Source organism: Mycteria americana, chromosome 1 (assembly GCF_035582795.1).
Source record: "Mycteria americana isolate JAX WOST 10 ecotype Jacksonville Zoo and Gardens chromosome 1, USCA_MyAme_1.0, whole genome shotgun sequence".
NCBI classification, from domain to species: domain Eukaryota; kingdom Metazoa; phylum Chordata; class Aves; order Ciconiiformes; family Ciconiidae; genus Mycteria; species Mycteria americana.
The window spans coordinates 220,298,097-220,313,058 of NC_134365.1; the positions used below are offsets into that span (position 1 = coordinate 220,298,097).

General features: G+C 49.9%; 1 protein-coding gene across 1 annotated transcript; it reads right to left on the reverse strand.

Moving 5' to 3' along the window:
* Nucleotides 1–1,490: 1,490 nt before the first annotated feature.
* KLHL35 (kelch like family member 35) lies at nucleotides 1,491–7,721 on the reverse strand. Its single transcript, XM_075492046.1, has 6 exons — nucleotides 6,832–7,721; nucleotides 4,750–4,934; nucleotides 4,057–4,175; nucleotides 3,375–3,563; nucleotides 2,509–2,697; nucleotides 1,491–1,679 (listed from the first exon to the last, which is right to left on the reverse strand). Exons 1-6 carry the CDS (start codon nucleotides 7,719–7,721, stop codon nucleotides 1,491–1,493), a joined length of 1,761 nt encoding a protein of 586 aa, XP_075348161.1.
* Between the last annotated feature and the right edge of the window lie 7,241 nt (nucleotides 7,722–14,962).

Genomic DNA, 14,962 nt, shown 5'->3' on the forward strand with positions numbered 1-14,962 from the left:
ATATCATCACAAAGAGGAGGCGAACTTCTCAGAGTTGACAGAAAAGTACTACAGAAGACCACATAAAAACCAGCTGTATGGTGGAAGCAGGTAAAAACAAGAGGTTTAAGACAATTAAAAGGCCCTGAAAAGGGGAGTTCTCTGCACCAGTGGACATAGTTGTTTCCTCTACTTCAGGAAGAAGTCATCCTTGGGGTGAGGAAAGGAAGGTGCAGAGAAAACAGCAGCCAGCCAGCAGCCTGCTGTAGAGGGGTGCACCCTGCAATGTACAAGTAATGGGAGTTTTTAAGAGACCCCACTCTACATTTGGCAGCAACTAAGTCCCTAATTGACCAACATGAACATTTACATGGAGCCATCAGAAATTATCAGTTCCAATCATGGACTAAAGACACTGACACCAAAAGCTACGGCTATTCTACCAAATCAAATGTGCTCAGGATCATTTCTAGACCTGAGACCAACTGGCTTGGAGCAACGCAGTCGATGTAATTGAACGCTTGCCCTCCAAATAAGCTGCACGTTCAGGCTCCCAGGGACTCTGTATCAAATCTGTTAAATATTGAGTTTATTTTAATACTTGCTAGCATACTCCAGAGCCAAAATGAGCCAGATGTGATTCTGCGGCTACCATGCTTCAGGTCTTCGTGCTTAATTCCTACACGTTAATATTCCCCTACTTCTGCTCTCCGAAGAAGGAACTCTTGGCTGCACAATCCACTTGTCGTCTCAATGACAAAGACACAGTGAGACAGCAGTCCAACCGCAAAGCATGTATGAAAAGAGGCAGCACTCTGCGCTTTAGGGGAATAAACCCTCATATAGCATGTGCAGAATGGAGTCAGAGCTTGGACTATTTCACCAGGCTTTTGGGGATTTAGTGGAGAAATTTTCTTGGGATATCAGCTTTGAAGTCTCAGTCTTAGTGCTCCACTGTAATGGGACTAGCTGTTCATGGACATTAATGGCCATTTAGGTCACCACTGTAGTTTGACACAGGGTCCTACAGAGCTAAACGCACAAATACCTGATAGCTTTAGCTAAAGAATCGGATCCTTTAACCGTAATTGTTACTGCAACAGTCTTGGGCATCAGAAAGCAGCAAACACACGTCCTTGCAGGACAGCGAGCCTCTGTTGCCAACATAACAGAAAACTGTAATCTACAGCCAGGAAAACCTAAGTAAAGGTCAAATTCAGTAGTTTCAGGGGCTGCAAGGGTACTTGAATCCTACTGTGGCAAGGTCTGCGATGCAGCTTCACACAGCCCAGCACCCCTTCATCCTCTGACCTAGATCAGCATCAAAGCCACTTGCATCACGAGGCCAGGAAAAACAAAATAGAGGCTGCTCAGGGGCTGGCTGGAGCACATCTTCAGTGGCTTGTATTGCCCTTCCCCACACAAAGGTGAGATGTCTATCCACATGCTGGGTGGCCACTGTCTCAAGGGGAGGCTCTGGGTGGGAGGTGGACGCAGTTGGAGCCCCGTGGTCATCTGTTCATGCGCTGCAGGATGGTCACGCAGCCGTGATAACTGGTACAGCGCTGCAGCGGCGGCTGCTGCTCCACGCTCCCCGTTACCGGATCGAAAGTGAACGCTTTGTCCGTGCCTTCTCCGTTCTCGTCTCGGCCACCCAGGATGTAAATCTTCCCTCCACACACCGTCAGGCCACAACTCTCCTGGAAAGCAGAAGGAAAGCCCAAGAGCTGTGAGGAGCAAGACTCCAGCTTTAGGCAATGGGGCTGAGCAGGGGGGTGAGTCATTGCAATGGGCTCAACTCTCACCTGCCCAGCAGAAGGGAGTGAAAGTAGATAAGATAAGTGATGTCTGGCTCTTGGGGTGCTGCAATCTTACTGTTTCAGTAAGAGTTTAGGCACTTGAAATGCTTCAAGCCAGTGATGGGACCGTTGCTGCTTCTGGCAGTCCCCCAGCCGCACAAGCGCACCAAGAGACCAGAGACCCAGCCAGCACCTCCCTGTTAAAGCCACTTATAAGGGTGCACTGATATGGGCGTTTTAATTCAGATCGGGATGAGATGTGTCCCGTCATTCCTCTTCAGTGTGCCACAGCTCACATTGCAGCATAGCTTTGGAGTGCAAAACTGTGATGACACTAAACCAAGATACACAACCACCATCAGTCCATGTTCAGCCCACAGACAAGACTAGAGCCAGTATAACCCTCACCCTGAAACACATAATGTGGAGAACAGGTCCTCAACACCAGTGGTTTCACCCTACAGATCCACTCCTCTGGCATTAATAGCTAGTCAAGAAGACTAGCTCAGCAAGAAAACTTGGGTTTGCTGTAAGAGAGACATCCTCCAAGCAGTATGGACACTGATGGTGAGTACATATATTTGAGTTGCTCTGCAGAGGTCCCGTTCACATGCTCAGACCCCAGCTCACAATGTATTTTCCTTGCCTTCAATCTCAGCAAAGCACAGGTGGCTCCTATCCTAGAGAGAGAGGAAAGGCTCAGAGCTTCTTTCCTAAAGCTCTTCCTTACCAGAGGCCCAGGGAGGGTGGCCACTTCTCGCCAGCTGTCTTTCCTTGGATCGTAGCTGAAGATTTTACTGAGGAGTCCACCTACAACATAAATGATGTTGTCCAAGCAGACAGCACTGATGCACCTCTGGTAAAAAGGGGTGGGAGACAAAAGCGTCCACTTGTTGTCCTCTGGATCATAACACTGGACCTGGGAGGAGAAATGCAGCTATGGGAACATGAATTTACCACATCTCCCTGCTTGGATGGAGCTGCTATTCACGAGAAATAAAAGTGCATGGGGACAGAAACATAGATGGGAGCTTCACACCCAGAGACCAGTGCAGTGAGCAAAGGGATGAGGGGTTCTAGCATCCCCTCTCGCATTCAAGTCTCCCAGACAAACTACAAGCACCCAGGGTGGCTGTCCTTGACCCAGACAGCACATGGTTACGTGCTCAGAGACAGAGCTGAGAAGCACTGATGCCTCTTCCTGCAGCTTGGGAGACCAGAAGCATCATGTCTGGCTTGCAGAGGTCTCCTCCAGGCAGTTACTACTGTTGCTACTCATCTGACGTGAATGCCCACAGTGTTGGAGGTTTGTTCCTGTGGTGCCTCAGGGCTGACCAGGCTTCAGAGCAGAACAGGCTCTACTGAAACCATGCCTAATACACTGTCAACTCCTGACACCTTCCCTCTCTGGTCCTTAAGACTCATTGGCTTCCATTTAAATGTATGACTTCTCATCTTATAAGAAGGGAGCCTTCATTAGTCTTCAAATAAAAAAGGGGGGCCCTGGTAGCTTAAGGACAACCCCACTTCCCTCCACATTCCCTGGCAAATCTTCTTTTTTTAGGTCTCTGTCCATTATCGATGCCCCAGCAATACCTTGTCGGTGTTAGCGGTGTCATCCACAGCACCACCCAGCACATAGAGCTTGTTCAGGCAGGAGACCACAGCCGCTGAGCTCACGGCTTGAGGCAGCGGGGCCAAGGTTGACCAGCTGTTGGAGAAGGTGTCATAGCACTCCACGCTGGAGAGGCGGTAAAAACCATCAAAGCCTCCCACAGCATAGATCTGCCACAAAAGGAGCAAAGCAAGCCGATTAGAAACTTCTGGACTCACCTAATGGGCTACGCTGTCACGGCATACATGAGGGGAGGCTAGGACCTGGCCAGAAAGACAGACATCAAGCCACAGTAAAACCTTGGGGTTGGACTAGATGACCTTTAGAGGTCCCTTCCAACTCAAACCATTCTATGATTCTGTGAAATAGCCCACACTGTGTGGCTTTCACCCAAAGACTTAACACAGCTTCCTGTAGAAATCTTGCACCATCCCATGGTAGATCTTATTGCTACAACTTCATTTGTGGCTACTTCAGGTGACAACACACACCCAACTGAAACAATGACGTCTTGGTTATGTCCTAGTTGTTCTCCCATCAAAACCAACTCTAAATGACCCAGAAGACAAACACACACTGACAGTTTCTCATTGTACTGGGCAGCAGGAGAAGTGGGGGACAGTGCTCCGCGTGGCTTCTTCCAAAATTTGGGCCATTGCTTACCTTGCCCTGAAGTGTTGCCATTTTGTGCCTCCATCGACCTTTCTGCAGACAAGCAACTTTGATCCAGACGTTCAGCTGGGAGCTCAGCACCCAAACATCGTTGCTGCTGATGTGTCCTCCTGCAAAACAGAGGGATGGAGGGCTGGTGCGATCCCAAGAACAGCCCCATCACCTCACTACACCGCAGTATTGCATAGTTCCTCCATGCAATGGAACAATTTAGGCCAGAATACGATTATTGGGTTATGGCCATGTAAACTCAGCTTCTCAAGGGAGATACCATCCGGGCTTCAAGGCACTTGTTACACTGCTCCATCCCTTATATAGAACTCATCTGACGGGCATTGTATTTTAAATAAGGGACAGGCAGGAGACCCTGATGTTTTAGGAAACCCTATCTGACAGCACACACCAAAACCAGCTCATTCCACAGCTGAACAATTTTGACAGATGCCCAACAGGAGGGAAAGGTTTTTTTAGTACTGCCATCTTCCCCCTCAAAGGTGAAATTGTTCCTTGGGACAGCAAAATCCAAACCACCTAAGGATAAACTTCACCTAGAAGTGACTTTGCTCCAAAGGTGGGATGCATGTGAATGAGTCCTAGTGAATAGACCTAAGGAGTAGCTGTCCAAGCAGAGGTCGTGCTGTTCTTTGCAACCAGGAAGGGACCATCTGATCGAGGGTACCTCACCTGATATGTACACATCGTTCTTCAGTGTGCAGGCAGCAAACTCTGACTTGGTGTAGCCAGGCACGCTGGAAAGGGCTGTCCACTGCCTGCTCCTCGGGTGGTAGAGGTCCGTGAAGGGCAGCTTCAGAAGGCCTTTCTTATCACAGCCCCCAATGACGACGATGACTTCTGCCATCTCCATGAACCTAGACCATGAAAGGCATGGGTAAGTCCCTGGGCCAGGCTACTTCTTTCCATCATCCCTCCCATCCCATCTAGGACATTGGCAGCACAGTCCAATGGATAGAGCAGGGTCCTCTCCTGCACCAGCTACTGATTTTCTGGGCAAATTATTTCACACCTGCACCTTCCCTTTTGTCTGCACATTCAAATCAAAGGCAACTCCCAGATCAGATGGGAAGGGGTCCAAATTGCATAGGGAAAGAAAATGGGAATGACCTTTAAAAGTCCTTCGTGAGATTGCCTCCTGCCACTCACCCTCCCCCTTCCAGCACAATCAAGCCTAATCCTTAAGGCACAGCCACGAGCATGGAAAGCTGTTCCTGGCATCCCGCCTGCAACAAGCTCTCTGCCTGGAGAGAAAAGTGTTTCCAGGAAATCGCTCTCTCTCCAGCCCTAATAGCAGTGAGCAGACGAGACAGACAGCAGGGGAAGGAAAATCCTGCCAGCTAGTAGGTGGCAACAGAGGAACGGCTCTGTGGGAGGGAAGGGGAGAGGAAAGAGGAGGGTGAAAGAGGATTTGAAAGACTTGGTCCAATCCCCAGCTCTGCCATGGTTTGTGTAGGCTGAGACAATTCACTTAAGACCAACTCTGTAAAAGGAGGGAGGTTAAATGTGGATGCTGGGGGGTGGGATTTATCCCCAGTGAATTTTAGCTGTTTGCATCCTTGACGAGGTCACCACGGACCCTGTTGTTGAGCAGTTCTGTACATAATAGCTTGTTGTGGTATTCAGCACAGAGAAGATGTGTCAAACCATCTCTTCCACCTGACAGAAACATGCCCTAAATGCCAGGCTGGGACTTCTGAGATGCACTGGGGCAACCTCTGTCCTTCTGCCCAGGCTGCTCCACTGAGCAGCAAAAAAACCTGCACTCCTTGGGCTGAAGAGCTGGAGAGCACAAGAACCTGGTCGTGCAGCCCCATGGTCATGGGTGTCCTTTAGAAAAGGATGGGGAGCCCTGCAAACCAACTCAGTTTGATGTGGCAACCCACCCCAGAGCAGAGGTGTCCATCAGCACTCTTACCAAGCACATACTAAGGGACCTGTGGCACCATGAGGAAACAGCAGAGACTTAAACCATGGCTGGTCAAATCCAAACTTCACAGTCACAAAAAGGAGCAGATTTCCACACACACTCAACCCTAGAAATCACTTTTTCTTTGCCTCCTCCACTTTACACTGGCAGCTGCCTGGGCCGGTATCTTTTTATCTTCTTGCTGTTCATCAATAAATCAATGGAAAGAAAAAAAGAAAAAAAGAAATAATAATTTGGGGATGCCTAGGTAGCCACCTGGACAGTAACTGCTTTTTTTCACTGCACATTAATTCCTGACCCTGCAGCAATGCCTTTGAGCTAGGCATCCACGCTGATGGCCAGGAGGACTGAGACTGGTCCAAGTCTTTCTGCTAACAGACAGCTTGGAGAAGGTGAGAGAGAGAGAGAGACCAAAAGAGGTGAAATGAGAGCAGACCAGTGGCAGAGCTGAGAATGGAAAACAGGTCTCAACCCAGTGCTCTACCCATTTGTGAAAGCAGATGAAAGTAAAGAGCTACAAACACCTTTTCCTGCCCATAGTCTGGACACATATCTGGAGAGCATCACCGCACAGAACGTTGTGACTACAGCAGTTTTTGCCAACAATAAAAAAAAAGTGGCACATGCATTAGTATAAATTTCACAGGAATCTTTTAAGCTAGGCAAACATCTCCAATGTCTCCATTTTGGAAACAGGGATGCCAAAAGTGAAGCAATTGGGGGGGGGGGGGCAGGGGAAGAAAAAAACAACCCAAGAACACTGAAACTTCAAGATCCATCAACTTGGGCCATGCAGGTCTAGGGAAGAAGATGCTGAGTTTTACCTTCTGGGCCTTGATCGCAAAGAGCTGACCTCATTCCCGAGGATGTAGTACTTGCGGGCCTCATGCAGTAGAGGAATGCACTCCTTTGAGTCCTGGATGAGTCCATCCATTTCCACCTTCTCCAGGAAGTAGGTGGGGTCGAGCAGGGGCAGACGCACATGCTCAAGGAGCTCCTTCAAGGCTCCCTTCCTGGCAGGTATGTCATGCCGTACCCAGCGCATGACTGCTTCGAAGACCACTTCCTCCTTGGGGACCACCAGCTGCTCATCGGACAGATATTCAACCAGCTCCTTCACACCCATCTCCAGGAACTCTTCATGACACGACACCTCCACAAAACACTCCAGCATGAACCTCTTGCTCTTTTCTGTCAGGGACGTGATGGAGAATGAATCAGCAAACTTCATGATGCCCAAACAATTGCATGGGTGAAGCCGGCCTTCAAGGAAGGTGACACAAGCATCTCTGAGCTTGGAGATCTGCAGCAAGTCAGACAGTTCCAAGATGCCTTCAACATTGTCCTCCTGAATGATGATGTTCCCCCCATACATATAGTCAAGAAGGAGAGACATGGTGGAAGCAGAAATCTTCTGGATATTAATGATATCCTGGTGGCCTTCCTTGAGACTGCCACCAAACATGGCCCGGAAATACGTGCTGTTGGCTGACAAAGTGGCACGGTGACAGGGGAATTCTTGTCCATCAATTAAGAGCACCACGTCTGTGAAGATGCCGCTCTGCCGGTAGGAGTTCAGTGTCTGGAGGATTTGCTCAGCATGGCAGGACCCACTGCAGAGCTTCATGTGCAGCTCTTCTTTGCTCGGGTCCCGCGTTACATTTTCCAGGCTGCTTGTCCTGAAACTTGATTCTTCTTTCATCATTCGATGCATCCTGATTGCGAAGCAGTGAAGAGACAAGAGAACAGTACACTGTTAAAATATCTGACTGCAATGTCCAACACCATCACAGTGTCTGCATCTTCCCTGGTGCCATGAGGAAGTACAGATTCCAGCCAAAATATAGCCAGACTCTGCCCCTTCATCTGCACACACGGCTCCTCCTCAGTAATCAACATCGCCTCCAAACCACAGTGATGGGCACTAGGATATTTCCAATCCAACCCCATCTCAGTAGACAAACTTCTGCTTTTAGGAGATGTTTCTTCTAAGGCAGTTGCCTTGCCCAACCTATGCTGTACTAACACCTCGACACCCTTTCCGTTCTTTCTGACATCTTGCAGCTCTTATGAACCGCTTTCCTCATCCTGCCAAATGCAAGCACTCCACAGTACAGCCCAGCTGGGAGAAACGCAGCATTTTGACTTTTTCTGTCCACCATGTTTCCCCAGATGTCTGATTCCAGGAAAAAAAACCAAAAAAAGCAGAAGTAAGGATGTGAGATTGAGATTTGCCAAGGGTAGCTATTGACACAACCTGCCCAAAAGCAGGGGAGATGTCTACACCTGACATACCTTTCTGCTAGATTTGCTCTCCAGATGATTTTAAGTCTTTCCTAAAGGACTTCATAAAGCGATTGCAAGGCAGCACAGCAGACTTCCCTCATTCGAGCTCTAACAGTTCACACTGACAGCGTGAGCAGCAGGACCCATCCTGAGCACCCATGTGCTTAGCCTGGAGGCTGCAAATAGCTGCACATCCAAAAGGGTGATCCCTGCTCAAGTGGACGTGAGGCAGCCAGATCACCTGTAAAGAGTAATCCCTGGGGAGAAGGACCTCTGCCTGCAGAGGCAGGGTCTGAAAAGCAGGGGAGCATCGTGGCATCGCAATAGTGGCAAGAATCGACTCTCTCTGACAACAGTGAGAGAATCAGAGACCCCAAACCCTCCACTGCCTCCAGTGTCCTAGACTCACTAACAGCTTGGCTCTGCCCCATTTCCTCCACTTGTCCCCAAAAGCCCACCCTGACCCATCAGTGTTGCACAGACCCAGATGCTGGGAGGAAGAGTGAGTACAGGATTGAACCTGGTGCTTGGTGCTTGCCCGACTGCTCTCACCAGCTGGACGTTCAATAAAAGAGGCACAGCAATGCCACCGCCTGTGTTAAAAGCATGACAGAGAGTCAGCACCACTCCTTGAGTGGGGGTGCCAGTGAGGGCCATCAGCTGAGCACTCCTGATCACAGCTTCTACCATGGCCATGCAGGTTTTAGATTGCTTTTCTGAGGCTCTGTAACAGCAAAGAGCCCTTTTGGGGGTGGCTCAGGCTCTGCTCTTAAGGGTCCTCTGACCAGAGCCTGACCCTTAAGAGGTCAGGAGCATCTCTGGAGCATCTCACCACAAGCCTCTGGCAGAAGCACAAGTCCCCACGGGGGTGACAAGTTACCAGACATCAGTGGCTTTGTGGTGTCCACACGCTTCCCTGCAGGAAGGCAGGTAGCACATCCCTTGCGGAGGATTACCTTGAATTTCTTGAGTCAAAATCCCTGTCTTAGTTCTAGTCCTTCATCTCTTTCCCTACACCTGCATCTCCCAGACAGTCATCACATATGACCACAGACCCCAAAGGTGCTCAGATTCTCCCCATGCTCCAGAGGACACCTCTTGGCTGCACCTGCACCAGGGTAGCTGCGTGTAGGACAACCAGATCTAGTCCCGAGGAGCTTCACCCCACCACCCCAAGAAAGTGTCACCGTATCCTTCGTGCCTCCAGAATCCCCCAGCAACGGGGAAAACACCTCTGCCTGTGCAATGGGCGAGCTGCAGAGACCTAAAGAACGGCGAAGCAGCACGACAAGCCCTAACTAAATATCTAAGAAATCCTGTGGGAATGGGTGAAGGCTCTAAACACCCCGAATGCCACTGATGGGTGCTCAGGGCTGCGTACAGGAGGGAATCGCTGTTAGTCGGTTCAAAGTGATTTAGAGAAGTTACAACAAAGGCAGCTCTCTAGAGACGCCTTTGCAAAGAACACGGCGGACTCCACATTTCGCTGACACACGCGGCTCCAGCCAAGCCAAACGCATCTATATCCCCGCTTCTCTCCCGATCCGCACGCGTTTCCGAGCCATCAGGGTCATGCAGAGCTCTGTACGGCTCAGTGCTGGGAAGAAACAGCTCAGGCTGACCTCCTTACAAAGAGACACCCTCCCTCCCTCCCCAATTAATCCAAATGCCTTTCCCCAGCTCACATCGCTCCTGTCTACCCATGAGACAAATGCCACCAATGCCAAAGAAACAGTGGGTTTGCCCCATTGCCCTCACCCATGCACACTCCTCTCCAGGTCACCCTCTCCGTCCAAGTACCACACAGCAGCAAATGCTGTATTTTTTTTTTTTTTTTTTTTTTTTTTTTTCACAAGCCTCCCCAGCTGCTATAGTGCAAGAAGTCCAACGTTACCTGGCCCACAGGTTGTGTCCTCCAGGTGGGACCTAGCAAAGACTCAACTTCCCTCTCGGAGAGCTCCCATCCACGTCGGGGCTCTTCACGGAGACGAGTCCCCTCTGTAAAGCACGCTCAGCCCTTCTCCAGCAATGCTTGGGGAAACACAAAAGCATCCCCTTTATCCTCACTGCCAGAGAGGTGGGGGAGAAATCTGCTTTTGTTTCTCCTGAATGACATGCCGGAGAGCTACCGGGCATTAGCCATGCAGCTGTCAATAACAGCCAGCCAGGGAGGAGCCAGGACCAAGGGAAAACCCATCACAGCTCAGGGAAAATATATCACACCAGGGCAGCTTAAGAGGGCCGAGCCATCTGGAGAGCAAATTGGGGTCCAGGTGGAACAATTCATTTGATAGAGTCTCCGGCTTGCTGGAAACCAGACTAAAGACGATAAATAAAATACGGCTCTGTGAGCAAAAAGACGCCTGGAGCAGGGATGGACTGGGTCAGGGAGGAGCTGCAGTCCCCCTCATTAACATGTGATAATTAGGTAATTAGGTCCTTGAGGATGATGAGGACAGAAGGGGAGGTTTGCTCCGTGTGGCTTTCTGCACCCTCGCCTCCAACCTGATCCGTTGTCAGCTGAATTTTTATATGCTCATAGCAGGGATCAAAGGAGCCCTGGGGAAGATCCACGAAGTAACCCTTGGGCTGAAGACCGTCAAACTCCCTAATTTGATGCAGCCAGCCTTCCCTCCATTGCCCAGCATCACTTTGACCAACTTGTATTATTTCACACTTAGATGAAGAGAAATATTATTAATAACCAGCCCCTGCATGTTGTCATCCTGAAATAGCCTTTCTGCAGGGCACCGCTGCCGCATTTGCTGGCTGGCTCCTTTCTGCTCCTCTCCCATCACTAGATGCAGGGCACAAGCTGGCATCCTGCTTGCTCCCAGCATTTACATATGAATCACTGGCAACCTGGAAGGGAGTGTGGTTTCCCAGCCTGCGCAGTGGGCTGGGAGGGTTGGGGGATTTGCTCTTAGGACCTTCCACCCTGATAGAGTTGGCACTGCCAGGCTGCACCGACCAGGGGTGCAACCATGTCTGCGCACTGATGGAGCTAGAGATGACCAGGAGTGGGTCATCAGGACAAATGGCAGCGCAGCACTGATCCTGCCCCGTGGGGCACAGCAAAAAGGTCTCCAGAGTGTTGGAAACTCTTCAGCAAGATTGCAAAGCTGTCGTCTTCTTGCAGCCATAAAGCACAGGGCTACCAACCTGTTCAAAACCAACCCCCAGCAGTGTGTGCAGCCCCAGGGGTGGGGAGGACCAGCTACTAAGAGTTGTAAACACACAAAGTGACCACAATGAGAAGGTTTTGCAGGGTGCAGCCGTCCCCGTGCCCGTGCCAAGCCGCCTATCGAGCAGATTTCTACAGCCAGACTGCACTGCACTTGGCCCTGGATCTCCCTGGGTGAGCCACCGTGCCCCAAAGCGGCTGTCACTGTGCAAAGGCTGTGCTACAACCCACGCTTGTGGGCTTTTTGCATGAAACAGAGGGCATTAAATACCCCATAGAGCTGCAGGATGTGGGGGTGTTTGAAAGGGGTAGACAGCACCGGAGGATGCCTTATGCAGGGGCAGGAGGCTCAACCTCTCCTTTGCTCCCAGTGCCCTGGGTCTTCTCCCAGGGTAGATACAGACACCAGGAGCAGTGATCTTACAGTTAATTAGGACTCTAAAATCCCTTCTTCACATTAAAAATGCTCAGCCCCTGGCAAATGGCCCGTAGAAGCCATTAGGCACAAAGCCACAAGCATTAAAAGGATGCAAAAGGGAAATACAAGTAGATAGGACCAGGAACTCCAGGCATCTGTTGGGGAAAGCTCTCTGTGAATGTAGGATCAAAGCTTCCTGAAGGAGCAGCAGACTATGCATGTCAGGAGGAGAAAGGAATAGGAAGGAGAAGGGATGCAGCTAAGCTGAAGAGAAAGCAAGGAAAAAAGAACGGAAAGGACAAGAGGAAAGGTAGAAGAGAGTTTTGGATAAATCAGGTAACGGCGACCATGGTGAGACATCTTGAGGCAGATGGTCACTAGGAGTTGATAACGCTGTGGTCTATACCTCCCTACCACATGTCGAAGAGAAGGAAATGCATCCTCTCCAGGACAGCTGTCTATGCACTCCTGGCACCACCATCCACGGCTCCACCTTGCCATGGAGAGAGTCAGAACACCCTCTTTTCACCCTCAGCCAGTTAGCAGAAGTGAAGGGCAGCCACCAGCCGCTGGGAGAAGAGACCGAAGCAGGAGAGCCAAGTAGATGAGTAAGGGCAGAGAAGTAACTAGAACAGAAACAGGGTCCAGAAGGAAGAGAGGGAGAAAACTAAGAGCTTAAGAGGGAAAAAAAAACCCCAACTTGGTTTCCTATTTCACATATGGTCAATACTCACATTGAGCTTGAAACCTGGTTAGGAGCTTCATCCAAGAAGAGGTTGCTTGCACCAAGAGTCCAGGAGAAGGGAAAGCAGCCTTCAGCCTCATGCCGCTGCTGCTGCTCACATCATGGCTAGACTTTTCACGCCGAGTTTGAACTTTGAAAGCTCCTAGCCACTGCATCATATTAAGGCTTTAGCGGAGATATAAGAGAGCCTTCTTATAGCAGATAACTGTGTAGGCCTAAGGCGTGGTCACATCAGCATCACCTCCCAGACCCCAGGACTACAAATCTAGTGACAAATTTAAAGGGCTAGAAAGGTTCCCAGATACCATGAGAACTATCCCAGCTGTACCACTAAGCTCTTATAAATAAGGGCAGTTTTAGAGAGGAAGAAAAAGAGTTAAATAGCACAATGTTGGCTGTCCCAAGCCATTTGGGCTTAGAGCCAGCAACCAATCCTCAGCTCTTTTATTTGAATAACAGACACAGCCTACATGACTCTCATTTCTCTCCTTTCAACTTTTCAGTATCTTTCCCTAGGGTACAGCAACGACAGCCTCCAGTTAGGGATTATTCAATACTGTAGATATCAGGAGCGCTACCCCTTCCCCTAGGGCAGTTTTATATTGAACACTCAAATGGTATTCCCAGAGCCAAGTCAAATTCATGACACGGTACTGACTACCCATCACCAACCAGCGAGATAGCGTTGTATTTACTTTAATCCCTTTCAACTATCAGTTAAATGCAGCCATTCAGGGGCTGGAGAAAACAGCTGCTTAACAAAGAACAATCCCACGCTGACCCAGACAAGATCCCCTTCTCACCCAAAGCACCCTCTGTCTGCAGCTGGGACCAGATCTTGGGGTAAAGAATAAAAAAAATAGAGCAAGCACCAAGCAAGCCTTTCCTTTAATATACACATTTAGCAAAGAACTGCTCAGGGACTTCCCAAGCTGGCTCTTGCATCCGGACGCCTGTGTTTAATAAGTACTAATGGACATATGAGCCATTTATTCCTCTTCGAATGTGCTTATGGTTTTTGGCCTTCACAGCACCCTGAGGCAATGACTTGCATAATGTGTGTTAAAAATAAATTGCTTCCCGTTTGTTTGGTTTAAAACTGCTGCCCAATCGCTTCTATGGGTGCATCATTGTCCCCATGTGGCCACAAACACTGAAAAATTATTCTATCATTACTGTTCAAGACTCAGGTCTGCACAGTCACCTCTTCTCTGCATGGTTGCTTTTCAGCTACTTTCTTATAAAACCTGGATGGGAGAGAACTATAGAATCATGGAACAGTTTGGGTTGGAAGGGACCTTTAAAGGTCACCTAGTCCAACCCCCCTGCCATGGGCAGGGACATCTTCCACTAGATCAGGTTGCTCAGAGCCCCATCCAACCTCACCTTGAATGTTTCCAGGGATGGGGCATCCACCACCTCTCCGGGCAACCTGGGCCAGTGTTTGACCACCCTCATCGTAAAAAATGTCTTCGTTATATGTAGTCTAAAACTACCCTCTTTTAGTTTAAAACCATTACCTCTTGTCCTATCGCTACAGGCCCTGCTAAAAAGTCTGTCCCCATCTTTCTTACAAGTCCCTTTAAGTACTGGAAGGCTGCTATAAGGTCTCCCCGGAGCCTTCTCTTCTCCAGGCTGAACAACCCCAACTCTCCCAGCCTTTCTCCACAGCAGAGGTGTTCCAGCCCTCTGACCATTTCCGTGGCCTCCTCTGGACCGGCTCCAACAGCTCCATGTCCTTCCTGTGCTGAGGACCCCCGAGCTGGACGCAGCACTGCAGGGGGGTCTCACCAGAGCGGAGCAGAGGGGCAGAATCCCCTCCCTCGCCCTGCTGGCCACGCTGCTCTGGATGCAGCCCAGGATACGGTTGGCTTTCTGGGCTGCGAGTGCACATTGTCTGCTCATGTCCAGCTTTTCATCCACCAGTACCCCCAAGTCCTTCTCCGCAGGGCTGCTCTCCATCCCTTCATCCCCCAGCCTGTATGGATACCGGGGGTTGCCAGGTGCAGGACCCTGCACTTGGCCTTGTTGAACCTCATGAGGTTCATGTGGGCCCACTTCTCAAGCTTGTCCAGGTCCCTCTGAATAGCATCCTGTCCCTCAGGTGTGTCAACTGTACCACACAGCCTGCTGTCATCAAGAGGAGATGCAACACAACTGTACTGATCTCAAGACAGATGGATCTCCAAAACTCCCTCTGGTCAGACCTTTAGCTCCCTCATGAAGCATGAAAAAGCAGAAACACAGGAGGAAGATCAAGGCATCACCATTTTGCAAATGATCCCAGAACACAAAACAATGTCACAGACTGGCAGGGGAATA